Below are 23,358 nucleotides of genomic sequence, written 5' to 3' on the forward strand. Positions count from 1 at the left end.
TGGTTTATCTTCAGGGAGACCATTACAATCCATTGCTCTACCTATTTTCAGCTTGCCCAATTTGAACGGCAGCTTATAGTAAATGTGTGGCATCTGAAGCAGTTCACAGAGTAACTGCTTATAATCAGTCAGCTCTTTATCTAGTCTAGGTGAGAAGCAGAAAACATCAGACAAAAAGAGCCGCTGCTCACCTAGCTGCCCAGACAGTATCATCTCAAAGGAAGGAGGTAGTTCCTTGGGCTTAAACTTCTTCAAACCCAGCCTGAAGCAAGTCAGGACAGAGCTCCTGGACTACACCTATTGCAACTATTTTAGAGAACAATGACTGCAAATATCTTGGCCGGATGCAAGGTGCCAGTCTCATTTAACACAAGATCAGAAGAGACTTTCCCTTACACACATCTACTGAGTCCAGACATGGTTCTTTTATTTTATCAGAGTCTAAAGCACAGCACAACTGCACTAAAACGACAAACATTTATTTGCTTTGAGACAAAGAGTAGTTGTTGATCCACACGAGCTCTGCTAAAAGCAGTCCACAACTCATGTTCCTGTTACTGAGCCAAGGGGCTTCTGCATTGACCAGCAAGAACGAACACACAAACTGACACCAGAACCTCCTTCACCTCTTTCTGCCACCAATCTTTTAACAGTAAGTCTCCAACATCATCCTCCACCGATCGGGGAACTTTGCCTGTGAGCTTTAGGTACCTGGAACTTTGAACCGTGCCTCGTGCTTACCAGTAGCGAGGCTGTGCCCACCCAGGCAGGAGCCAACGCTCACCACAAGCAGGAGCCCTGTGAGCTCTTTGGCACACGTCCCACCCTCAAATAGTTTCCAGCTTTTTGAACAGAGTGAGAGCCGGCACCATGACTATTTTGAAGCTGAGACTTTCAGAGGTAGTGCTAGTGATTCCACTTCAGGCTCCTAGGTTTGAAAACAACTGTCCAAACTCTACTTAGTGTTTACACTTCAGTCAGCACTTTCCACTCCTCCTGCAACTAAGTCAAATCCCCCGTAGTACACAAAGATCATTTTTTAAACACGAAAAGCAATTTACAAGAATCACACTTCCCCACTGGTTAAAGACCTACAATAGTGAAACATCGTTTAATGCCATCCTCCAGATTAGCACCCTCCAGATCAAGCTGAGAGGCTCTTGGCATTCCCTTCCAAACAAAACTATTCGTATGAGCCTAACATACGCTCAAACAGATTTTAAGTTTCATATTTTATCAGAAATCATAATTAATACTTACGTGTTTGTTTCTATACTGAGAAAATTGAGAGAGGCCAAAAACTGTTGCTATGGCACCTCCTCCAATGAGAGCAGTTCCTTTCACTGCCTTCTGAAATGCCATTTTTTACTGTAAGAAGAGAAGATAAAAATCAATAGTCAGTTTTTACCACGTTAGAATCTAGGCTACACAGAACAGACCATTAGTAGAAACTAATGACAGTGTCGTGACAAACTGAAACTTAGGGTGGCAATATGTTAATTAGCGATTTTCATTGCAGTATTAATAATATCTAAACAAAGTCTAGACAGAGACAAGCCAGAATGCTCTGGTATTTGCTGTGAAAGCTGAACAACAAAACAGAACTCTGATATACAAGTAGATATGTACACATAACCCCCACTGAAGTGCTAAGTACTCGTATGCCTGACAAGTGCCTACAATACTGTGGCAACAGCAGAACAAGAACAACCTGTCATCAGCCAGATGGCCACCAAGTCCTTATCACAACAGAACAGCTGAGCTGCCTGACAAGATCACCTTTAGCTACCCTCCCGTCCCATCAGACTATTCCTACGATCACATTTGCCTGACAGCACTCCATCTTGCCTTCTGGCCAGGAATTCTGATCCCTGTATTCACCGTGTACCAGCAAAGCTTGTCCTGCCCAGGAACGGTGGACACGCAACGCGCTGCTAGTCAGGAACCAGGTCCTTCAGTGAGATGCAGCAGCAAAGACAGTGAACGAGATTAAATGCCCCAAAATAAGTGCAGAACGTTATCACCTAGCTACAGAGGGTTTAAAACCAGCCCTATGTGGGTCAGGCAAATTCTTAAAAGACCCAGTGTTCAGATACTGAATGAAAAATTTGCATGGAACTGACCCGAATCTTAAGCAGGCACAACCTAATCCATCTTCCCAGGACCAGGGCAGCCCGCATCGTCTGAGAAACAACATACATCAACTCTGAAGGACTCCCGTCAGTGCTCCAAATCCTCCAGCTATAAAGACATCTTTGTCCAAGCCCCACACTCACCCAGCCATCTCCATAGAAGAGATTTAGCACCGCTGACACTTAAAGCAGAAGCAGGCAATGTGTACAGCCCCGTGCCAAAGCTGGAACACCAGCGGACTGACAATGCAGCAGGAGTGGCCCCACGCCAGGAGAAGTCAGCTGCCGTGGCTCCCTATGCCAGGCCTGGGGCAGGGGGAGGCCTCAGTAAGCCTCATCCAAAGCCTGGCTTAGGGGTTCGGCCCTTTCCTCAGTTCCTTGCTCTGTCCTCACTGCCCTGGTCTGACACAGCATGGTGCTTCACCATGTGCCTCCTGATCCAGAGGTTTTGCAGCCCTCCCTGCACAGCTGCTGCCCATCTTACACCAAACACACCAGACTGGGTTAGAAACCATTACTTTTGGCAGCCTACAGCTTGCTTGTCAAGATTTGCAGCAAACTACTTAGAATTGCACAGTTACTTCTTTGGCCTTGTAAGTACAATCAAACATGAAACACTGTATGTTACTACACCGCTGTACACAGTTCTCTTTTCTTCTATTAGTTCTCCCAGCTAGCATAATTGCTCTTTTCTCTTACAGCAAGATAGCAGAATGTATCCCTGCCTCTGCCAGGGGGAGTAGAACTAGATGATCTTTAAGGTCCCTTCCAACCCAACCCATTCTATGATTCTACGATGCGATGAAGACATAAGCCAAACAGGAAAACTTCATTCTTAAGATGACACAGATCTTAACTTCATTCCCTGTGCACTTTGCTTACAGCACACTCAGTGTGGAGGGAAATTCCACACACAGTTCTGGTATGCAAAGATGTGATGTACAGATGTTGTACGTATGTACTATCTGCAAGTGCTGATTGAAGAGAAGGCCAAGGCTTGCAGCTTTTCTGAAGAGCAGCATGTATGCTCTTAAAGATTCCCACCATAATGATCTTTTTTGGCATCTACGTAGAGTATCACATTTTCCATTTACTTCATACTTCAGTCTCAAAAAAGATCAACTTCATCTTTCCTTTATGCCATGACGGGGAGGAGCAGAAAGGAAAGGCAACAGACAAAAACACCCGCAGCAAGGGAAGTTTCTGAAGGGGAAGTTACTGCGGAGGCCTGGCCTCAAAAGCTACAGCACCTCCATGGAAACAAGGAGTACGCAATGAGTCAGAGGTCTCTGACCTCGCAGCCAGTAACAGCCATCTGTAGGAAGTGCTCCATGCCAGGGTGCTGTCTGTCACTGCCAGCCCGGCTGCCCTGGCCACCCCTGCACCTCCCCTCCCACTGACTGCAGAGCATCACGGAATCAGAGAATCATTCTGGGTGGAAAAGACCGTTTAGACACTGAGTCCAACCCCTCGCCTCACACTGTCAAGCCCATAGTCCTCAGCACCTCAGCTCCATGGCTTTGGGATCCCTCCAGGGCTGGGCACTCCCCCAGCTCCCTGGGCAGCCTGGCACAGGGGCTGACACCCCTCTCAGGGAAACAGTTCTGCCTCAGCTCCAACCTCAACCTCCCCTGGGGCACCTTGAGCCCATTTCCCCTTGTTCTATCACTCATTACTGGGGAGCAGAGACTGATCTCCACCTCACTCCAGTCTCCTCTTTTCCAGGCTGAACGTCCCCAGGGCCCTCAGCTGCTCCCCATCACACTTGTGCTCCAGCCCCTCCCCAGCTCTGGTGTTCAACTCTGGACACGCTCCAGCACCTCGGTGTCTTTGTAGTGAGGGCCCAAATACTGAACACAGCTTTCAAGGTACGGCCTCCCTCGTGCTAAATACCAAGGGACAATCATTTCCCTGGTCAGTACAGGGGGACAATCAGTCCCCTGCAGTGCAGCTGCCTCTCCCCAGCTGCAGCTCCCACAGGCTGCAAGGCTCCCAGTCTGGTTGGCAGTCCACTACCTTGCTGCATCACACACGGGTAACCACTGCAAGAGGAAAGAGAGCACACAACGAGGAGTACTGCCTGTGGGGGGACCTGCCAGGGCACAGCCAGCCCGTGGCACAGCCACACATGCCAGGACACAGGCCTGTCACCTGCAGGGTGGCTCTGCCATCAGCCTGGAACAAGTCTCGCATGGTAGTATTTGAGCAACCTGAGAAATGTCCTACCACTGGAGCAGAGTACCTCAGAATCAGAGCTATCCTGTAGACTTATGTCACACCCTTCCCACACTCTCCTCCAATCAAAAAGGAAAACCTAACTATCAGCTAAACCCTACCACCTCAAAGCTGAAAATGCCTCTGGATACTCATGAAGTCATAATGCAATATGAAATCCAGTGCTGCACAAGAACTAGAACAACAGCTGGAAATCTTGCACTGCCACCACCACACTCATCATCTCCAGCTAAGTAAAACAACTAACACAATCAGCAGCAGTTGACAGACCGTCTCTAGCCACATGAAGCATATGGTGATGGTGAATATAGACACATCATCCAAGCACTCTGTGTACTGCACACTTCTACCATAAGGTTTCCTCAAGTTGCTACAATAATAACTTGTCTTTCAGAATGCAAACTGATAGCAGTCTTGAAGTAGTTTCACACACCTTACACATCAGCAAAGGAGCTCCTTCAAGAGCATGAAACCCATGCAAGTGCCTGTTTTGGGAACACAATATGCTCTAGAATCCAAGTGAGTTTAGAAAGAACAAATTAGCATCTTCCCAGCTGGCTTACATGCCTGCAGAGACACCAGCCTTCCAGAAAACAAATGGAAGTGCATCCTTGCAAGGTTTTACTGAGCTCAGTATGAAAGGGCGATGGCTGAAGCACAAATCCCTGCTTATCCCTCTTCAACTAAACTCTGCAAAAGTTCATTAGCTACAAACAAATGAAAAAGACACAGCTCAGCAGCTGTTAGACAGCAAATTCAACCCAACAGGCTCCTGGCCACGTGCTGGGCACCAACACCTCCCACCGTACAGCAAGGCACTCTCCTCCCAGGGGCAAATCCAGCCTGCGCTGGGGCGGGCTGCAGAGCCAGGGTGACTGGAACCACAGCCAATACTAATCCTCACTTCTTGTCCTCCCACCATCCTTCAGCCTTGCTATGACTTCATTTTGAAGACCAGGTTCGTACCCACCAGATTTAAAAGATTACATGTGCATTGAGTAGGACCAAATCAGGGCAGTACTGACTAAAAGTCGCTGTGGCCATCACCTATGCCAGTTTCCTTTCAAAACGCAGTTTCACAGACAGCTTTGGAAGTAATTTACTTTTGTTTTTAAAACAAGGAAATCCTCATCTCAGGGATGTGTGCTCTAGGAGGCCTTTTAACAAGTGTTTTATCAATACTTGTAAAAAAATACCCCAAATATTTAAAACTGAAGAAACAATGTAGCTATTTGATCCTTACAGCTTTAGATATAGATCTAAAACCCCTTATTGCATCAACCTAAACCTGAAGTTTCTCTCATTGTGAACCAGGCTAGAAATACCATTGCAGACATGAAGAAAAAAAACCCACACAAATTCCCCTAAAGTTGTATAGTAGATTCCCTAGTTGTCTGTACAACAACACTGTACAAACTTATGACAGCAACCAGGAGAAATAAGCTCACCACTCACCACAGTTCTGAGTTATGTAGATGGCCTTAAGCTATTTTTCAGGAGTCTGAAATATCTGTTCTTCTGATAACTTTATTTTTTGTTAAAAAACCCTCAAACAGAATATGCTCACACACAGAATAAAAGCTGAGCCTGGGCCGGGAAATAAAATAATGACCAATATTACACCTGCTCTTCCTGTTCGGAGAGCTACATCTCTGTTTCCATCTCCAAACAGGCCTCTGCAAATAGCAGGCACAGGCCCAAGGTGTCTGCTTTCAGCTGCTTCAGCTGCAGGAGCTCCCTGTTCCATCTTCATCCCACTTCCCATCAGCAGCAGGAGCTTGCCGTGCTAACGTGCCTTCCATAACCCCTCTACCCTGCTGTTGGGCTCACAAGTGCTGACAGGCAACATTTCTTTATGGATGCCATAGGGTCCCATTCATTAAGTGGGATAAACACCAGTTCTTCAAGATAAGAGGATTTGTTGAAACAAATAAACAGCAAAAACAACAAAAGCCCCCATGCCCTCACAATGCTAACTTTGATCCAGAAAGCTTTGAAGCATCTGTCACCACGTCTAACACAATACTAGAGAGGCAAGCAAACAGCTTTTATTTTAACAGTTTCCTATACAAAATGTCAATTAGGAACCCAACAAACTCTACTGCCAACTGCATGCAGTAAATAGCCCTTCATGTGTGCAAATAAAGGACAGTCTTCAGAAGTTAAATTGATTATGAAAATCAAGTGAAAGTTCAACTCAGAATTGGTTCTTTGGAAATTCTGGATGAGATACAGAATCTTAAGATGTCTAGTTAACCAGAGTCTCTTGCCATACTAACCTTTTGCACATTTACATTTCTACCAGTGGAACTTTTTGCTCTACAGACACAGAGCAAGCAAGACAACTCACACAGAAGCCTGCAGAGCTCCACCGGCACCTGAGAGCACTCTCACCCACAGGCAGGCAGAGCCGGGGGGGCTGCAACAGCCCCTGTGTGCCCACAGACATCCACTGCCTCCAGAGCTGGCTGCCTCACCTGCAGCCACACATACATGGCTACTGACAAGGTGGGGGGACTGAAGTGTACCTCTAACCAGCCTGGAAGCGCAAAGTACAGACACTGCTTCAAATCCAGTGAAGGCAATAACCTCAAAAGAGGACCAGAATGGACAGCAAGGAAGCACTCACCTCTGCTGTCCCAGCTCAATATCCTTAGAACACAAATGTGTTTGCCCACAGGCCGTTACAACTGGATCCAACTGCCCCACAGCTTCCTCCCACAAACAAGCAGAGGTTTTTCACTGCATACATAATCCGCCTAGAGCTATGACAAGCCTTTCTCCTAACACAACCTGATCACGACAACTCAGCTGACACCAAGAGCCTGCTCTGAGCACTACCAGAGCAGGCACAAAGGTACAGGCACTAAGGGAATGGGGTTCAGGATCACTCCTGCAACCAGACTGCACAGCTCCGACTGTAGATACAGCTGTCCTAGTCACACTGAAGTGAAATGAGATGAGCCAGAGAGAAACTTTGCCACTTTGATTATGCAAGGTAACATTTAACGTAAAGCAGGCAGCAGGCTCAGTGTCCTCTAAGCAGGAGGGATTTCTAGTCTCATGCCTCAGCTGTCGGCAAGGGGCTACCTGTGTCATTAGCTCTCCTCAGGGCTGGCAGCCAGATGATATGCAATTCTCCGGAGAAAGGAACACTCCCAGGAGACCAGCTGCTTAAATTGCCACATAAATCTTGCTCACCAATGGTAAGAGCAGCTTCTTCAGGGACAGAAAGGAAAATACGGCTTAACGTAATCCACTCCAAAGCAAAACTGGACAGGCATTCAGACCCACAGACGGTGCTTTTAACGCCTAGAACATCTCCATTTCATCCCAGGAACCAACGAGCTCGTATTTGTGAGGCATGAGCAGATGTGTTTGGACTAGGCTGAATTGAGCTCAGGACATTAGCAGGTACTGCAGACAGGCAGAGCCCCACACAAACAGCCAGTGGAGATGTGGTAGATACGTGCTAGGCTGTGTGTGCTGCACCGAGGCTCTGCTCCAGCCTCTTCAGTGGGGCCCTACTAAGGCCTGTTGCATCCTTCTCCCTGCTTAAACGCTCAAGCTCCTTTCCAAAAGGAACTGCACTGCATCAGGGAAATGGTACACACAAGATCTCCTCTGGCCAGGAGAATGGCTTAGATACTGCCCTAGTGAGCACACAGCCAAAGAGAAACTAGAGGTTCCCTAAACACACTTGAGAGTCTTTTCCTCAAGTTCTGTCCCAAAACAGCTGCTAAAAGCTGCTGTCAGCACCAAGCAGGACGAACCAGGGCAGAGAGACAAAAAGAGAAAGGCAGCAGTCCACCCAGCTAAGACAAAGGCTGTATACAGAGTCCTACATAAACTGAGAAGAGCCTACACTTAAAAATCTTCATCTTTTACAAGTAGGTAATAAAACTTGGCTCTCTTCCAAGCTGAGATCGAGAGCTTGTGGTGGAAACTGAATATTATTTTAATGAAAATTGTAATAGCAGACAGCATGAGAAGCGAGGCAGTCAGAAATGCCATCTTTCCATAACACAAACACTTTGAGTCACCTTTAAAAATGGCTCAAGCAGTGTACAGTGCTTTAATGCTCCAAGTGCTACCTGACACTGTAAATCCACACGTTAAGTCTTACCCTTAGTTTTGATACAGGCCATACATGGCACCCTCTGCGCCCATGTCCTTGATTTGAGAATGGGCTGAAGCCACTGTTTGGCTCCAGAACCAGCTGTAGCAGGAGTGAGGAGCCCGTGAGTGGCGCGGGAGCAGCCAGCTGCACCCTGGAAGGAGCTAGCCTACAGCATCATCTGTCCACAAAGGTAAATCACCCTCAGGGAACACCTCTCAGTGAACTCTCAAATGAGTAAAGGTTCACAGGCACATTAGCTCAAACTTCCAGCTATTCAAGGATTCCTGATAAGAAGTAACAGGCTTTAAATTCAAAAGGAAACACAGGGGTGGAGGCGGGGCGGTGGCTAGTCTGGGTGAAATGGAGACTACAGAAAGACTCATCAGGACAAGTTCATGCTTTCAGTTTCCAGAAGTCAGAAAAGTTAATACAAGCTGTCATCACAGCAGGAACCGCTCCCTCCTGCTGTGTTTCTTAACCAGCAACGCAGACTGGCACATACTGTAGTCTAAGGCAGCATGCATAGTCACTTCCAGCCCACTTCAGGGTTCCAGGCTGGTGACTCTGCCTCAGCACGGTCCCCAGGGGAACCTCACAAGCCTTGGGTCTCCTGCATCATGCACAAGGGCTGCACCCCATCAATTAAGACACTTCTGAAATGCAGGATCCTTCTGTTTCCCTTTCAGGCCCACATTTAAAAACCAGAAAGCATGCAAAGTGCAACTTACATCCTGGTTTTTAAAGAAGTGATTTCAACATCCACCTTCAGTCAATGTTTCTGAACAGTGTCCCACGTGACAAGCATCTGCCACCCAGCAGCTATCATCGGGCTGATACAAATCCCAGGAGTGACTTGCCTTCCTTATTCCCCACAATGCCCAGGCCAGGTAGCTGCAAGAATGTTGGCTGAATCTGATTCTGAGTTGTGTAACCTACTCCCACTTGAGGAGGCCAGGTGACTGAGAAGGAAATGCTGCAATCACCAGCATCTCTGTACTCAAGTACTTTCTAATTAAGATACTGGGATGGATCTAAGAAGCTCAAGGCCAAAGTCAGGGGAAAGAATGAGAGGAATGAGGGAAGGAGAATGGCAGAAAATTCAGATGCAGATTCGAGAGTTAGAGATCAAAGAAAGATGAGTACTTTAGCAAAAGTGACGAGCCAGATGGATACAAACTGTAGAGCTTAGCAATGGGAGTGTGTGACGCCTTGTATGCTGCCATCAGACATGGTGTATGAGATGCAAAACCTGTTAAATTAAGAGAAGAAATCCAATCTGTTATGTTGTATATCTGTGTGCTTTATGAGGCCATTACCATGGAATCTGGGTGCTTCACATTCCATTTTAAACGAACACATCTAATAAAGTGAGTCACTCAGTGGAAGACTTAAAAATAGAAAACTTATAATCATCAGCACCACAGTTTGCATAACTTGCCATTGGCACAGTAGCATCATCTAATTCAACTTTTTCACTCCTTCCAAAACCTTCTCAGGTAAGTTTGGGATGATGAGAGCCCCAGACTCATGTTCCTCCAGGCTGAGTTGAGTCCTGCACTGCCTTTGCTTCTCTAGACAGCTGAAGTCGCTATTCTCAGCTCCCTGTAACTCAGCTTTTGATCCTTCCTGCAGGACTACTTAAAAGATGGCCACTGTAAAGGCAGTGGCAGTAAGACAAGCCACAATTAGGGCTCTTACTGCGGGCAACTTCAGCATGTGAAGCTGTACTATTCTGAAAGTGTGCCACAGGCAGTTTGCAGGGTGGATCAATGCAGGAAGTAGCCAAATAACAAGGAAAGGGGGACGTAATCAGAAAATAATCCTATCAGCTCCACCCTTAACAAGATCACCTACCCCCTCTCTGTTGTTTGCTTTTTAAATGACTGAAGTGGTAAACACTATGCCACATAGGATGTCAGACCACACTAACTCAAGTAAGCACCTTCAAAGTAATTGATTAAAGCTTAAACCAACCAAATCTGAAGAAGTTTCCCCTGCAGCATTCTCAACAGTCACCAAGCACTGCTCTCCTCAGTTGACACAGGCCTGATGTCCTGGGCTGCCCTGCACTACTCGTTTCCTAGCCAGCAAGGACAGAGAAAGAGAGCACAGAGCAGCACCCTCTAAAGGGCAACCAAAGCTTATCTACACCACTAGCATAAGTGTGGGTCACTGACTCATGCCCTCATGATTTCCACATGGAATTACTGCAAGCCATATCTACAATGAAGCCACACACCAAGAAACAGTTCCAGAGGGTACAAAACATGTCTGTAGCACCACAACAGAATCCATGCTCCAGATCCTCTCCTAAAGCCTATAATGGTTACTTTGGGTTCTTAAACACATTATGCAACTTTATTAATTACCCAAGAACTATCTCACCAACCAAGTGCAGAAACATAACCCATAATTATCTTGACAGCTCAGAGGGTTACAGGTCCCTTTCACTCACAGACCACAACATAAATTTTTAAGTTCCTGAACACACAACTTAAAACCCCAAAACCCCACAGACCACCCTGCAATAATGAGTGAAAGCCAAGCAGCAGCTGACCCTTCCCACACTTCAGTGCAGGCAAGTAGATTGGCTATCATGCCCAAAAGTAGTGACAGTGCTTGTCATGCACAAAAACAAAAGAAAAACAGAGCAAAAAAAATTAGCATACCATCCTCATTCCTTCTCTTGCTTCCCACTGCTTCAAACTGCTGGATTTTCCTCCTGTACTCAGGTACCAAGAGTCTGCCACCCAGCATTAGATGACAGCACAACTGCTTTAAGCTGTATCCTACAAAGAACAAACTTTTCTGGCTTCTTTCCTGTATCTGTATTTTTAATCTAACCACTTATTTTCTGCTGTTTCTTTACTCTCCTACAAAACCAAAAGTCTTACAGATGATGGAGGAGGATGGAGTATCTCTTTCTGGGATTGCACATAGTAATGATCTTGCCAGAGGAAGCAGTATGTTTCTGTGAAAGAGACAATACCTTGAAGTCACAAGTATCTTGAGCTTTCCCACCATGCAAGCATCCTAATGCATTTATCAAGTTTTATCATTAAAGCATTTAAACAACCTCCTGTCCTACTGAAAGATTGCTTCATCATCTGCCATTCTAGGAGAAGGAAACCTGCTCTTTGGCCTGGTTACTGAAGATGTATACACAGGATGATTTTCATACTTTCTTGTTCTTGTGCCAACTAGTTTAATTCCTTCCAAGATCACTCTTGTAGTCTGTATTAGTGGAGGTTAGTGTCAGAAGTAAAACTCACCACACACACAATACCAACTCGTAAATACCATAAACCTCTTACTGTACTTAGAAAGAAATCTTCTTGTTAGATATAGTTAACTTATAGCTGTTCACTCCTTTTTTTCTTATATTCTTCGCTCCCCTCGTATTTAACACAGATGCTTGATTTGACAGTCTACCAATTCAGCTTGATCCTAATACTGAACTGTACCCACAGTCTTTCTCTCCCTTAGACAAACACTAAAGGAGAAAGGATTAGCAAATAAGGTATTTTGCTTTTTACAAGACTGGACATAGACCTGCATACACAAACAGGTACCTGCTCAAAAAAATAACTACAAATTACATGATTGCTTAGGTGTGTCAAGGAAGTAGCCTAGTTTTATAAACCAGTTAAAGATCAAGATCTGATAGTACATGCAAATCTAATCTCAGAGGAGGGCCATACATTCAGTATCATTTTGAAATCAGAATCAACAGTGGGTTTGAGAAACATGTCGCTAAGACAAAAAACAAAAGGCACAGTCCAAGCCTTTGAACCTAGCCAGCAGAGAAATGACAATTAGGTTGAGCTTACCCGGCTCTTGGAAACACCTTTGCGACAGAACTACAGGTTTGTTTGGGAATCCAGCTCAAAGACAGGGACATTTATTCTCATTTAGGGACAAAGGCTGTTTCTAAAAGCAATGCTTTGACACTGTAGAATAGTTTTGATTACAAATTGTTCGCTACCTAACAAAAACTGTTTGCTAAAGAGATGCTTTTTGGAATAAATGGGGGACCGCTCCATCAGCAAGAGCTGTGCAGCTGAAGCACACCAGGCCTTTCTTCTTTAAAGGGTGATCTTCCCACTTTTGTCCTCAGTGCTTCACAGAATCACAGAATCTTAAGGGTTGGAAGTGACCTCGAAAGATCATGCAGTCCAACCCCCCCTGCCAGAGCAGGATCTACAGCATTTAACTTTTTATTTCATGTCCATGTCCCTTTTTGCCCTTCATTTGCTTTTCGTGGTCTCCCACATTTCTGAGGGTGCCCAGCAAGGAAAAGAGCCAGCGCATGCCCAGTCACCCATGCGCTTCTGGAGGCAGAGTTCTACTCGTGTCCCTGAGTTCTCATCAGCTGCAGGACACACCTGCCATGACAAAGATAATCCCCAGAAAAATGCAGGCTCTAACTCCAACCGGAAGGCCAAGCAGCATACAGTAGATCATCTGATTGATACAACTAGAGTGTCAGACCTCTGGTTCAAACGGAGCTCAGGTGAAATAATTCTGCAAGTCCTGCTTGCCAGCAGGTAAACAAGCACTATGACAAAAGTAACATGTTGCTTACCAGAGCTACTTGCAAATCATAGAATCATAGAATTGTGGGGGTTGGAAGGGACCTTTAGAGATCATCCAGTCCAACCCCCCTGCAGAAGCAGGTCCCACCTATATCAGGTCGCACAGGAATGTGTCCAGGCTTCAAAACCTCCAGAGGAGCCTCCACACCGTCCCTGGGCAGCCTGGGCCAGGGCTCCCTCACCTCAACAGGAAAATAGTTTTTCCTTTTGTTTAAATGGAACTTTTTGTATTCCAGCTTCTTTCCATCACCCCTTGTCCTGTCACCAGATACAACAGAAAAAAGTGATATCCCAACCTCCTGACACCCACTATTTATATACTTGTAACTATTAATGAGACTTCCCCCTCAGTCTTCTCCAGACTAAACAGCCCCAGGTCCCGCAGCCTTCCTCAGAAAGAAGATGCTCCAGTCCCCTGATCATCTTGGTGGCCCTGCACTGGACTTTCTCCAGAAGTTCTTTGTCCCTCTTGAGCTGGGGAGGGCCCAGAACTGGACACAGGACTTGTTTTAAAACCATGCAAAAGGAGAAAGTAACAACTGCAAGCTGACTGTAGAAAAAGCACATTTCTTTTACCTGCTAAAGCCTGCAGAGACTTGTGTAAAGACAAAGCAGTTAGCAGAGAGGAATCTGCATGAGCTTTCATTTGGAAAACTGGTTTGCCTTAATGGCCTTTGAATCTACTACATCCATGCAGCTTCCTGAATTAGTAACAGATGACCAGGTAGAAATGGATCTCTAGAGAAAATACTATACCCTGAAATAAAGGCCTAGCTCACAAGTTATTACTGCTACGCTCCTGCAGATGCATACATGTGCACACACATGATGAAGCACAATAAAGTGTACATCCATATAAACACAATGAAATTAACGCGACAAATTAGATACAAAGCACGTGTCCAATTCCTCATGGCCACATGTGCTACTCAAAACTTCCATCCAAAGTGAGACTAAAGAAAATTGGTAAATGGGTAACTTTGAAATTAATCTTATTCCACTTACTGCTATTACAGAAGAGCCAATATGATTTTGCCTTTGCTGTCAACTCCTGAAGATCTTGAAATACCAGATTGAGTCCTTACAAGCTAATCACCAGTCACTGCTCATCAGTAAACATCTCTGAGGAACCGTACCTACAAATAAGGGGAGAAAAAGAAAAGGTCTGATTAACATCAATTAAAAAATACACCACACTCCTACCAGCTGCATCTCCAAGCTTGCTTCTTATCCACACTCAAAAGATGGTCTTGCAGACAGACTTCTGGGCCTTCAGGCCAGTGCCAGGGTAATCACACTTGAACAAACCTCTCAGGGAACCCTGGGTGGAAATCCCACCACAGAGCAGTCGTGGTTCAAAGACAGCTCAGTACAGAGAATGAAAATAAGACAGAGAAGTCTACACCTGAGAACCACTACAAGACAAACCAGGAGTCTGTAGTGGCGACAGACTGACAAGACTGCTGTGTTCCAAGCCTTCTAGGGAAAGCAGTCCTTGTCCCTGCAGCTGTCCTGCGTGTAGCTGGGAACTGACTGTGCTGGAGAGGTGTTTCTGACGTGCCCTGCAATGCCTTTGCCTCTCCACAAAGTTCATCCCTGCTACGGCAGGCACAGCTCTCTGATGTGAAGGTGCCAGATAGCGGTAAAGAGGTATCAGGATGGGTAGCAAGGAGTGAAGCAAAGAAAAAGTGCAACTACTTCTGAGTGGAGAAGGGAGAGCCGCTGCTTCCGAGCAGCGGGTAGAGAGCAGCCCGCTCCCAATGCACCTTCACTACCAGTCTACCGTAAGGCAAGTTCAGCTGGTAGTAAGCCTGGCTGTTTTAAACTCAAGGTCTCCATACACACGCAAGTATATCTTTTCCTGTAGTAACGGGATGATGAATGTTTACTGAAGAGACAAGAACTCAAAAATGGACTTACCTGTTACACTGACAGGCTCTCACCCAGAAATGGTCCTATGAATATGTCCAGTGCCAGTGAGAAGCAACCGCTTTCATTTTCCAAAGCTCAGTGTAACTACAGCTACACCACTCTTTGCTCAGAATCCATATTTTTTTAATAATAGGAGACACTGTACTCCATCAGCTCTATCCGAGAAAGAAAATCTAGCTAAAGGGCCCTGCAGCCCCCCCTGTTTGTTATATATAGATACCCATCCGTGTGCAAACAGCTGCCCATAAACAGAGACTCTAGGGCTGCGTCTCCGTTTACGAGGGCACTCTCGGGGAGCTCAGCCCCTGAGCAGGGTGGCAACAGGCAGACAAACAGGACAGCAGCAGAGACCCATAAACGGGCCACGCACTCCATTTGTTTGGGGCCATTCTAAGCTTAAATAAAACAGCGAGGAGGAGGCTGGGAGCCCTCGGCAGCATAAGCTCCTGGTGTACTCTGCAGAAGTGGGCTCTGGAAAAGCCGCGCCGCTGCCTTCCGCTGTTAACCCCCCGCACCTAAGCACCGAACGCCACTTACTGCAGCAGCCCGGCCGAGCCCGGGTCCCTCTCCGGCGGCAGCAGTGTGGGGCGGCCGGCTCGCTCCGCGCCTCCTCCGGCCGCGGCACGCCTCGCTTCGCCCCCGGCAGCTCGCCAAGCTCCCCCCGCGCTCCGCCTCAACCCCCGGCGGCGCGGCTCGGCGCGGCACCTCCCCGCTCCGCTCCCGCCTCAGGCCGCGGCCGGGCCCGGCGGCAGCCCGGCGCTTGGCAGGCGGGCGGCGCGCTAGGCCCCGCCGCTGCGGCCTGTTCCCGCCCTCCCGCTCCGGCGCCGCGGCCCCGCCGCGCCCCCTCACCGCGGCCCGTACCCGGGGCTGTCGCGGCCCTCCCCGCCCCGGCCCATCCTCCGGGCCGCGCAGCCCCAGCACACTGACATTGTGGTTTCTTGGGGTTCTTTGCCTTTGCCTTTGAACCGGGAAGTGGTATTTGATTGAATTTACCATCTTCGTTTGTGAGAGGGTCTGGTGATGGTTCACTTTTGGGTCACAGAGAGGTTTCTCCCTAACAGATACGCGGGGAACAGGTCCATTATGTTACATTAATACATATTAATGTATATTATATTGATTTATCTGCTGGAGATCCTTCCCCGCTTGCCTAGGGGGTCAAAGTGCAGTGCTGAGGAGAGGGAGAAGACCTTTTCGACACATCTGTTTATCTGCAGTACAGCCGCGATATTCATAACCTGGATGATTCACAGAGGAAATCTTAGACTAGGAAAGTGCTGAATCTCTGAGGAACCACCTTTGACAAAAACAACGTGCAGTGCCTAATGGATATATAGAAACTGACATCTTTGGTTGTCCTCCCCAGTGGAGGACATGTGGCTGGTCAAGAAATGACGTCTCAGCGGCTTGATACGTGTCAGCTCTTCAGTACTTCAACTGAAACTTCTCATGAAACCCCTGTGAGCTCCAGATTTGTACCAGACTTGGCAGAAGCACAATTTAGCAGCTAATCACACAAATGGTTTGGGTTGGAAGGAAGCTGCTATGATCAGAGACACCTTCCACCAGCCCAGGTTGCTCCAGGCCCCATCCAACCTACCCATGAACACTTCCAGGGATGGAGCAGCCACAGCCTCTCTGGGCAACCTGTGTCTGGGGCTCATCAACCTCATAGGATAGAGCTTCTTCCTAAAATCTCATCTAAATGTCCCCTCTTTCAGTTTGAAGCCACTGCCTCTTGTCCTGCCACTACAAGTCCTTGTATAAAGCCTCTCTCCAGGTTTCTTGTCAGCCGCTTTAGGGACTGGAGGTTGCCTTCCCTTCTCCAGGATGAACACCCCCGACTTAGGCTGTCTTCACAGGAGAGAGACTTCAACCCTGAGATCATCCAGGTCTTTACAGAAGCCAGACCTTCCACCTGTGGGCAGGCTGCACAATACCCTTCTGGGGCACAGCTAACGGCAGAGTGACACTCACACTCTCATGGAGCACAAGTGCTGGGACAAGGCGAATCTCTAGTTTTTCAGCACAGGTATGCAGGTTTGTTTTCCTGGATTGAAACATTTCCAATTCCTTACCTCTCAAAAACTGCAGATTTCCAGTCATGAACTTCCACAGGCACTTGTGTAAGGCTTGTGAGTGAGCTGCTGACTGGGTGATCCATTGGGATATTTTGTGTATTCTCATTCTTCCTACCACTTTTTGTTCTGTGGTACCAAGTAAAACGATTTAGAAAAGCTGCTGCAAGTGTTATGGTCTCTAATGGCCTTCTTTGTTTCTCATCCTGGTTCCCACGCTCTTAGGGATACAGCTGACAAAAACAGCCATGTTCTTTCGGGGAATCATCTGAAAGTTCCTGGCTGTTGCTTCTTTTGTGGTGGGAAAGCCAGACACACGTAAGTAATAAGCCAGGATTTTTCTCCCCCTCCAAAACTCATTGCTAAACTTTTGACTGTACCTTCCCCTGCAAATTTACGTTTTTAGTGCATTACACCTGTTGTTTCACAAGTGTTTGGGATCTTGTTTCCCATGTGGGGAACCAAACCATGAGCTGATCTTGTGACTGTTTACAGCCATAAGCCCATCACAGGTCTGTCTTTGCTCATCCACTGCCTGTAGCAGTTGCCTGATGCAGTTGTGTGTCACATACAGGACTACTGCACACCCTGTGCTCTGGGCTGTCCCTGGTTCCCTGCTTTCCAGGCACACAGGGAACTGTGCTCTGTCTCTAACTGTGCTTCCTGGCTGTCTCCCAGAAACTGCTTTTATTGCTGTTCTTCCGTGCTCTCTGCTTAGTCAACAAGCTTTACAGGCAGCATGAGATGTATTTTCTACTAGGCACAGAAAAACAACCTGCTGCTGCTATTAAGGATGGGGCACATCTCCCTCCCAGAGTGCCCTTTAGGCATGCTCCAGTTGCCTGTCAGCCAGCCAAATGTCAGCAACAGGTCCCATCCGAGGAGCATGTAGGAACCTAATCCCTCCTTCTTGGGTCAGATATAACTAGACGATCTAAATTTGAAGATGTAATAATAATGTATGGCTATCAACTCTCCAGGTGGCATTTAAAGTCAGTAAACAACTGCAAGGGTTGGATTTCAGAAGTTTTGCAAAGTAAGTGATATTCAGGCCACCAATGCTAGAAGCAGGTTTTATCCCTGACACATTAGGACATATCGTAGTGCTCTTCAAAGGAAATAAGATCTCGAGTGGCAGCTGTAACTAGCTTTTCCCATAGATGTTCAAACTTAGAATCCCATGGAAATACCTCAGCTGAAGAGAAAGAATGGAAAAAGAAAGGAAAAACCCTCAGAAGTGGATTCATTCAGAGGTGGGGAGTGGTATTGTTTTGTGGCTTTTGTTGGGAGTGTGAGACAGGAAGAAGAATAATTGGACTAGGGGAAAAAAAAAAAAGGATGGAGATGCAATTTGTGGTGAATAATTTCAGCAGGATCAGACACACACAGGTTCTAGACGTGAATACCCACCCCATGCATGTGCAGTAACATGCTGCTAAATGTTGCCATTTTGTCTGGCTTTAACAGATATTCAAAACATCTCCATAAATGTGTTAGGACTGAGGAAATAAGCTATCTTCCCACCCCTTCAGGTTGATGCTAACCCAGATGTGGCTGCATTGGCAATATCAGTTTATAATAGTTCTCGATTGATTCAAAACAAGGCAGTGTATGAGTCTAAAATGTGCCTACCTCCAGTTTTCACATAACCATATTCTGCACCCTGGCATTTCTGTGTTTCATAAACTGCACCAAACCAGCAAAACCTTAAAGGGGTAGAAAATGAGAGTGCTGTGCTACTGTTTTAACAAAAGGGAAGTCCACCCACGGGTGTTATCAGGATCACATTCACCTGGAAATCTCCCTTTCCACATGCTATTCACATGTTCTCGGTGCGGTGCAGCTACTAACAAACAAGGGATGGGCATTTCTTATCTCCCTCGACTAGGCTTCTTTTTAACTATAACTGTCTTTTAGTTACTCTTCAACTGCGCTTTTATCCTAGTTACTGGTTGTTAAAGATTGATCTTCGTAAGTTTGAGTGGTGAAAGATTTTAACAAGGTTAAACAAAAAAAAAAAATGAGATGCCTTCAAGTCCCACAAAATTCATCCTTCCTGAGTCTGTTTTTTATTTAATGTCTAGATGAAAATATTACCTCCTAAGCCTCTGTGCGTATGGCTTGGGCCCTGGGACACCTGCCAAGACAAGAATTTTAGATGCCCGAAATCATGTGCTCAGCAGGTGTAAATTGTGTTCAGGGAGAGTTCACCTTTTGTCCTTAACCCCAGAGGCAGTTTCTCTTCATTAGCAGGGGAAGATGGAGAAAAAGATTATCATCGTTTCCTGACTGCATGCCAAAGTTATGTATCATAAGGAGAAAATCTGTTCATACGTTCACAAATATGTTTTCTCCTAATCTGTCTTCAGGAAAATGTCTTTGTGAGGAGCAAGGGGTAATAATAATTGCAGAAGAGTTGAAATGAAGTGACAGAAACAGAAGCAGAATTTCCTACTGAGATTTTTCTCAAGCAGGTTCCGTGGTAAGTCCTCCCATTGGAAAATAAAAGTACTTAGTCATGGCTGTGATTAAACATTTAGAAGTGTTCCCATCTCTGGCTGCTGGTGTCAGGTATCCTTCAGAAATACAATTGTATTGCTTCATATCAGATACTCGGTTTACTGTCTGACCCAGGCTGTATTGCTGGTATTCAAACATTTCCCCCCTGCAATGGATGAAAACATCCACTGTGTGTGTGTGTGTGTGTGTGTGTGTTGGAAAAGAGAAAGTAGCTCACTTTTCTATTAGAACTAATGTGTTATCATCATAATTATGTCTTATTGTTTGCTGTTGTGTAAAGATAACACATCAGGGCTGAGCCACAGCAACAAATGCAAAAATCACAGTTTTAAAAGGATAAGGTCACGGGTCACATTATTTGTTGCAGAACAAACACAATAATTAATTGGCCTCTCCCTGCAATGGTAGCACAGGCAGCTTAGCTACTGGAGAGGCAGGCGGTGGAAAGAAGTGATGTGGAGTGTCTGGATTTTTCTGAGGCAAACAGCTGAGCTAGGTCTAGTAGAAAACATTAATTTCATTGAGAGAGGGAGAGAAAAGACGGTATGTTTTAGAAAGCAAGACTGCTGAGACTCTCTAAGTATGTTTATTTTCTATTGTTTAAAGAATTTTGGTGTGGCAGGGAATATGAAAAAGAAATCTAAATTTATTTGCTCTTTACATGTGCCAGAGACAGAGAGATTTTGAATGGAAAAGGCTTCTTGAAATTGGTGCTATTTTTGCTCCCTCTCAAATAACGGCAAACCAAAATCAGCCCCGGTGAATAGAGTCATCTGCTTTTCATCCAGATATCGTCTACATGCGATTAATTAGGGACAAAATCTTAGAAAGCCTGTTTGAAGGCATATACAGTCACTTAGAAAGCCCTAGTCTAATGTTCCAGTCTGTAATGAAGAAATACAGACCCTCAGTTGCTCATTCTCCCCCAGAGTCCATCCATTTCAATGCCTTGCTTGCCGGATGGCTCTTGTTTGGGACTGTTTGAATAGCCTCTGGGACAGACATTTTCCTGGTGTCCACTGGTGTACAAGGAACTTATGCAGATCACTAGCAACATAATCAATAGTTGTGTTGGGAGAAGTTATTTTAAATAACCACATATATCATTGTCAATTGGTGTTTGGTGACCTTTTGTAATCCAGAACTGTTCAGCTGAGAACAAAGGGATATAGGAAAATCCAGAAGTTTCCACTTGGCTGGTATCTGAAACGAATCAACGTTTCTGGCTGTAAATGACGTCCCTGGGTGTCTGCAGCCCATGGATTAGATACCACGCCTCAGCTTCCTCTTGGCACTATTTTTGGCCATGCCAGCCGTCTTGAGCATCTCCAGAATTTAAGGTTCTATCTTTTCATCTACTTTTCCCTGCAGATTTAAATAATTAATTGGGACGTGCCTAGTGGGTCTTGAGATAAACTTAAAAGAGGCAGCAGAGATGTGTGACCAAGTGACCTTTTGCTGTCCTGCTCGTCCCTGCGCTCTCACTGTGCTCAAAGGGACGCTGTCAAAATTGCTAGGCCTTAAAACTTTAACCTGCACTGACAAGTTGTTCTACATTATAAGTCTTACCTAAAAGATTACCACGATTGTTTTGTTTGTTTTGTTTCAACAATCTTTGCTGAAGGCTCCACAATATATATTCATTTGTCCTTTTGGGTAGGTGGATATTTTTAAATGCCCAGCTTATTCCGTGACCTGTTAAAACCAAGTTGATTTTAACTGCGTGTACTCCACTCAGCAGAGGGCTTGCCAGGGATGGTACACATTTTCTGCACTCTGGAAACAGGGACAAGAGCCTGTGTTGGATGCTGTTACTGAAGAGGCTTTTAGAAGCCACTTAGGAAGGCCTGCAGTTACCTTTCACTGTTTTAGGGGCCAGTAAGAAGTCTTGACTTGAATTTCCTGATAATATTAAGTATGTGTTTGTTAGACATGAGAAATGACTGTCTGGGCAGCTAATTCTTACAAAGAGATATGTTTCATTTCAGTTTGGTCTGAGTTACTCTGTAGGCATTATTTCTAGACACAATTCTATTTAGTACAGTTCCACTTGAAGAGATCAATCAGTACAGGTACATTTGTGGCATCACCCTTTCTCTTTTTTATGTACCTGTACAGGGACTGATGCAACACCAGTTTGAAGCCGGGTGGCTGCACAGTGGCAATCAGCTTCACAGGACACGGGAACACATGTCCACACCAGCTGGGGAGGAGGGGCTGAAAGACATCCACTTGCCCCACCCCAGGTAATCCACACCTGCAGTTCTAAGCTTGATTTCAGCTGCTCTACCACTGACTGTCTATGAATCCCTACCTTGTTCCTATTGCAGCTGTACCAGCTGAACATGGGATGTTTGAGGCTACAGGTGCCCGTCAGCTACAGCATCCTCCTCAGAGGTACAGGGCACAGTCAGCAGCTGCACCTGCAGCTCCTTGGTTCCGCTCGGCAGCAGAAGCGTCAAGATCAGAGTCCCTTTAATAATGACCTGGGATGGAAAATAAATGTATTTGTCCCCTTCTGGGGGATAAAAAGGCCTAAGAAAACCCTTCCCCTTCTTCCTGTAAGAAGCTTTTTCTTCTTTGTTTCTGGTGAAGGCCTACAGTGTCTCTTTAGCTGCCTGAAAGACTTCTGAACAGAAGCAAAGAGGATGATGTCCTGAGTCCCTGGCAAGATAATCCCTCCCACCCATTTGTCAGATATTGACTAGAAATGTACAAAAGTCCATTTTAAGCAGTCAGACTAAAATTAGCTCCCTAGATGCTACAACCTTGTTGTATGAAGTCGGTTTCTTGAGTCCATTCAAGCCATCTATTGAACTACTAAAATTACGTATGTCTTACAGATGACAGCTCGAAACACCTTTATTTTTACAAAGTATTTGTACTTCAATTTTGTTTAGGACAGCAATTTCACTGAATGATGGCCTGTGCTGTCCTGCCAGGCTGACACACCACATACCCTTCTGCAGTGACATTTTGCCAGGAGCATCCCTAACATGATGATATTAAAATATATTAAAGATATATTAAAATAGTGAATTAGAATCTTCTCAATATGAGTGGTTTTTGCCCAAGTGCTTTGGGGTTTTCTAGTCCTATGCTTGTCTGGGAAAATGGTTTTTCAAGACTGACTGATGCAACCATAAGCAACAAACTAAACAACAGTTATTACTTGAGATATTTGCTATGTTACGTTCTGCCAGTGGAAAGTAAGAAAGTGCAGTTAAGCTTAGGGGAAAGGGAATGGTGATGGCATCATTGTTGTTGGCTTCCATCGCTCCTCTGGGCTGGGGGTGGCTGGGAAATGCTGTCGCCTGATATCCAGCCAGCCAGGGAGCAAATCATGACCCTGACTTTCTTACCAGGTTCACTGAGAACACAAGTTTTGCTCCGCTTCTGCCTTACACATCCAGTACGCATTCAGCCTCGCGATGGCCTGCAGGCGCAGTTGGGCAGGTAAGCAGAGGACTCTATAGGGAGGTTTACACTTTGGTGCTAACACATGTTCACACAGGAAACTGGAACATTATCTGTAGTGCCAAATTAGTGTTTGTGAAGAAGAAAACACCTACTGACTTCCTTTGAGGTGGTTGGTGGTAGGTGTTAATTCAGGGTGGGGTGTGTTCTTGAGCACTGCCATTCTTCTCATACATGCATTGGAACGCTCTCTTGAGGCAAAACACTTGATGTTCCTTTTCCTTGAGCTCATTGGCTCACGTGTGGCCATTCTTGGGAGTGTGTCCAAG

General features: G+C 45.9%; 1 protein-coding gene across 2 annotated transcripts in view; it reads right to left on the reverse strand.

Moving 5' to 3' along the window:
- Positions 1–15,693, reverse strand: part of GPD2 (glycerol-3-phosphate dehydrogenase 2) — a 63,238-nt gene extending 47,545 nt beyond the window's left edge. Inside the window, exons 1-4 of one of the 2 annotated variants that reach the window (XM_062004989.1) lie at positions 15,552–15,693; positions 15,003–15,169; positions 14,088–14,218; positions 1,261–1,368 (exon numbers count right to left, since the gene is read on the reverse strand). In XM_062004989.1, the coding sequence (XP_061860973.1) occupies positions 1,261–1,362 (102 nt within the window). In that variant the 5' untranslated portion in view covers positions 1,363–1,368; positions 14,088–14,218; positions 15,003–15,169; positions 15,552–15,693. The remainder of the gene's footprint in view (positions 1–1,260; positions 1,369–14,087; positions 14,219–15,002; positions 15,170–15,551) is intronic. The other variant, XM_062004988.1, reaches the window with a different exon arrangement.
- Positions 15,694–23,358: the final 7,665 nt, after the last annotated feature.

This window comes from Colius striatus, chromosome 11 (genome assembly GCF_028858725.1).
Source record: "Colius striatus isolate bColStr4 chromosome 11, bColStr4.1.hap1, whole genome shotgun sequence".
In the NCBI taxonomy this organism is placed as follows: domain Eukaryota; kingdom Metazoa; phylum Chordata; class Aves; order Coliiformes; family Coliidae; genus Colius; species Colius striatus.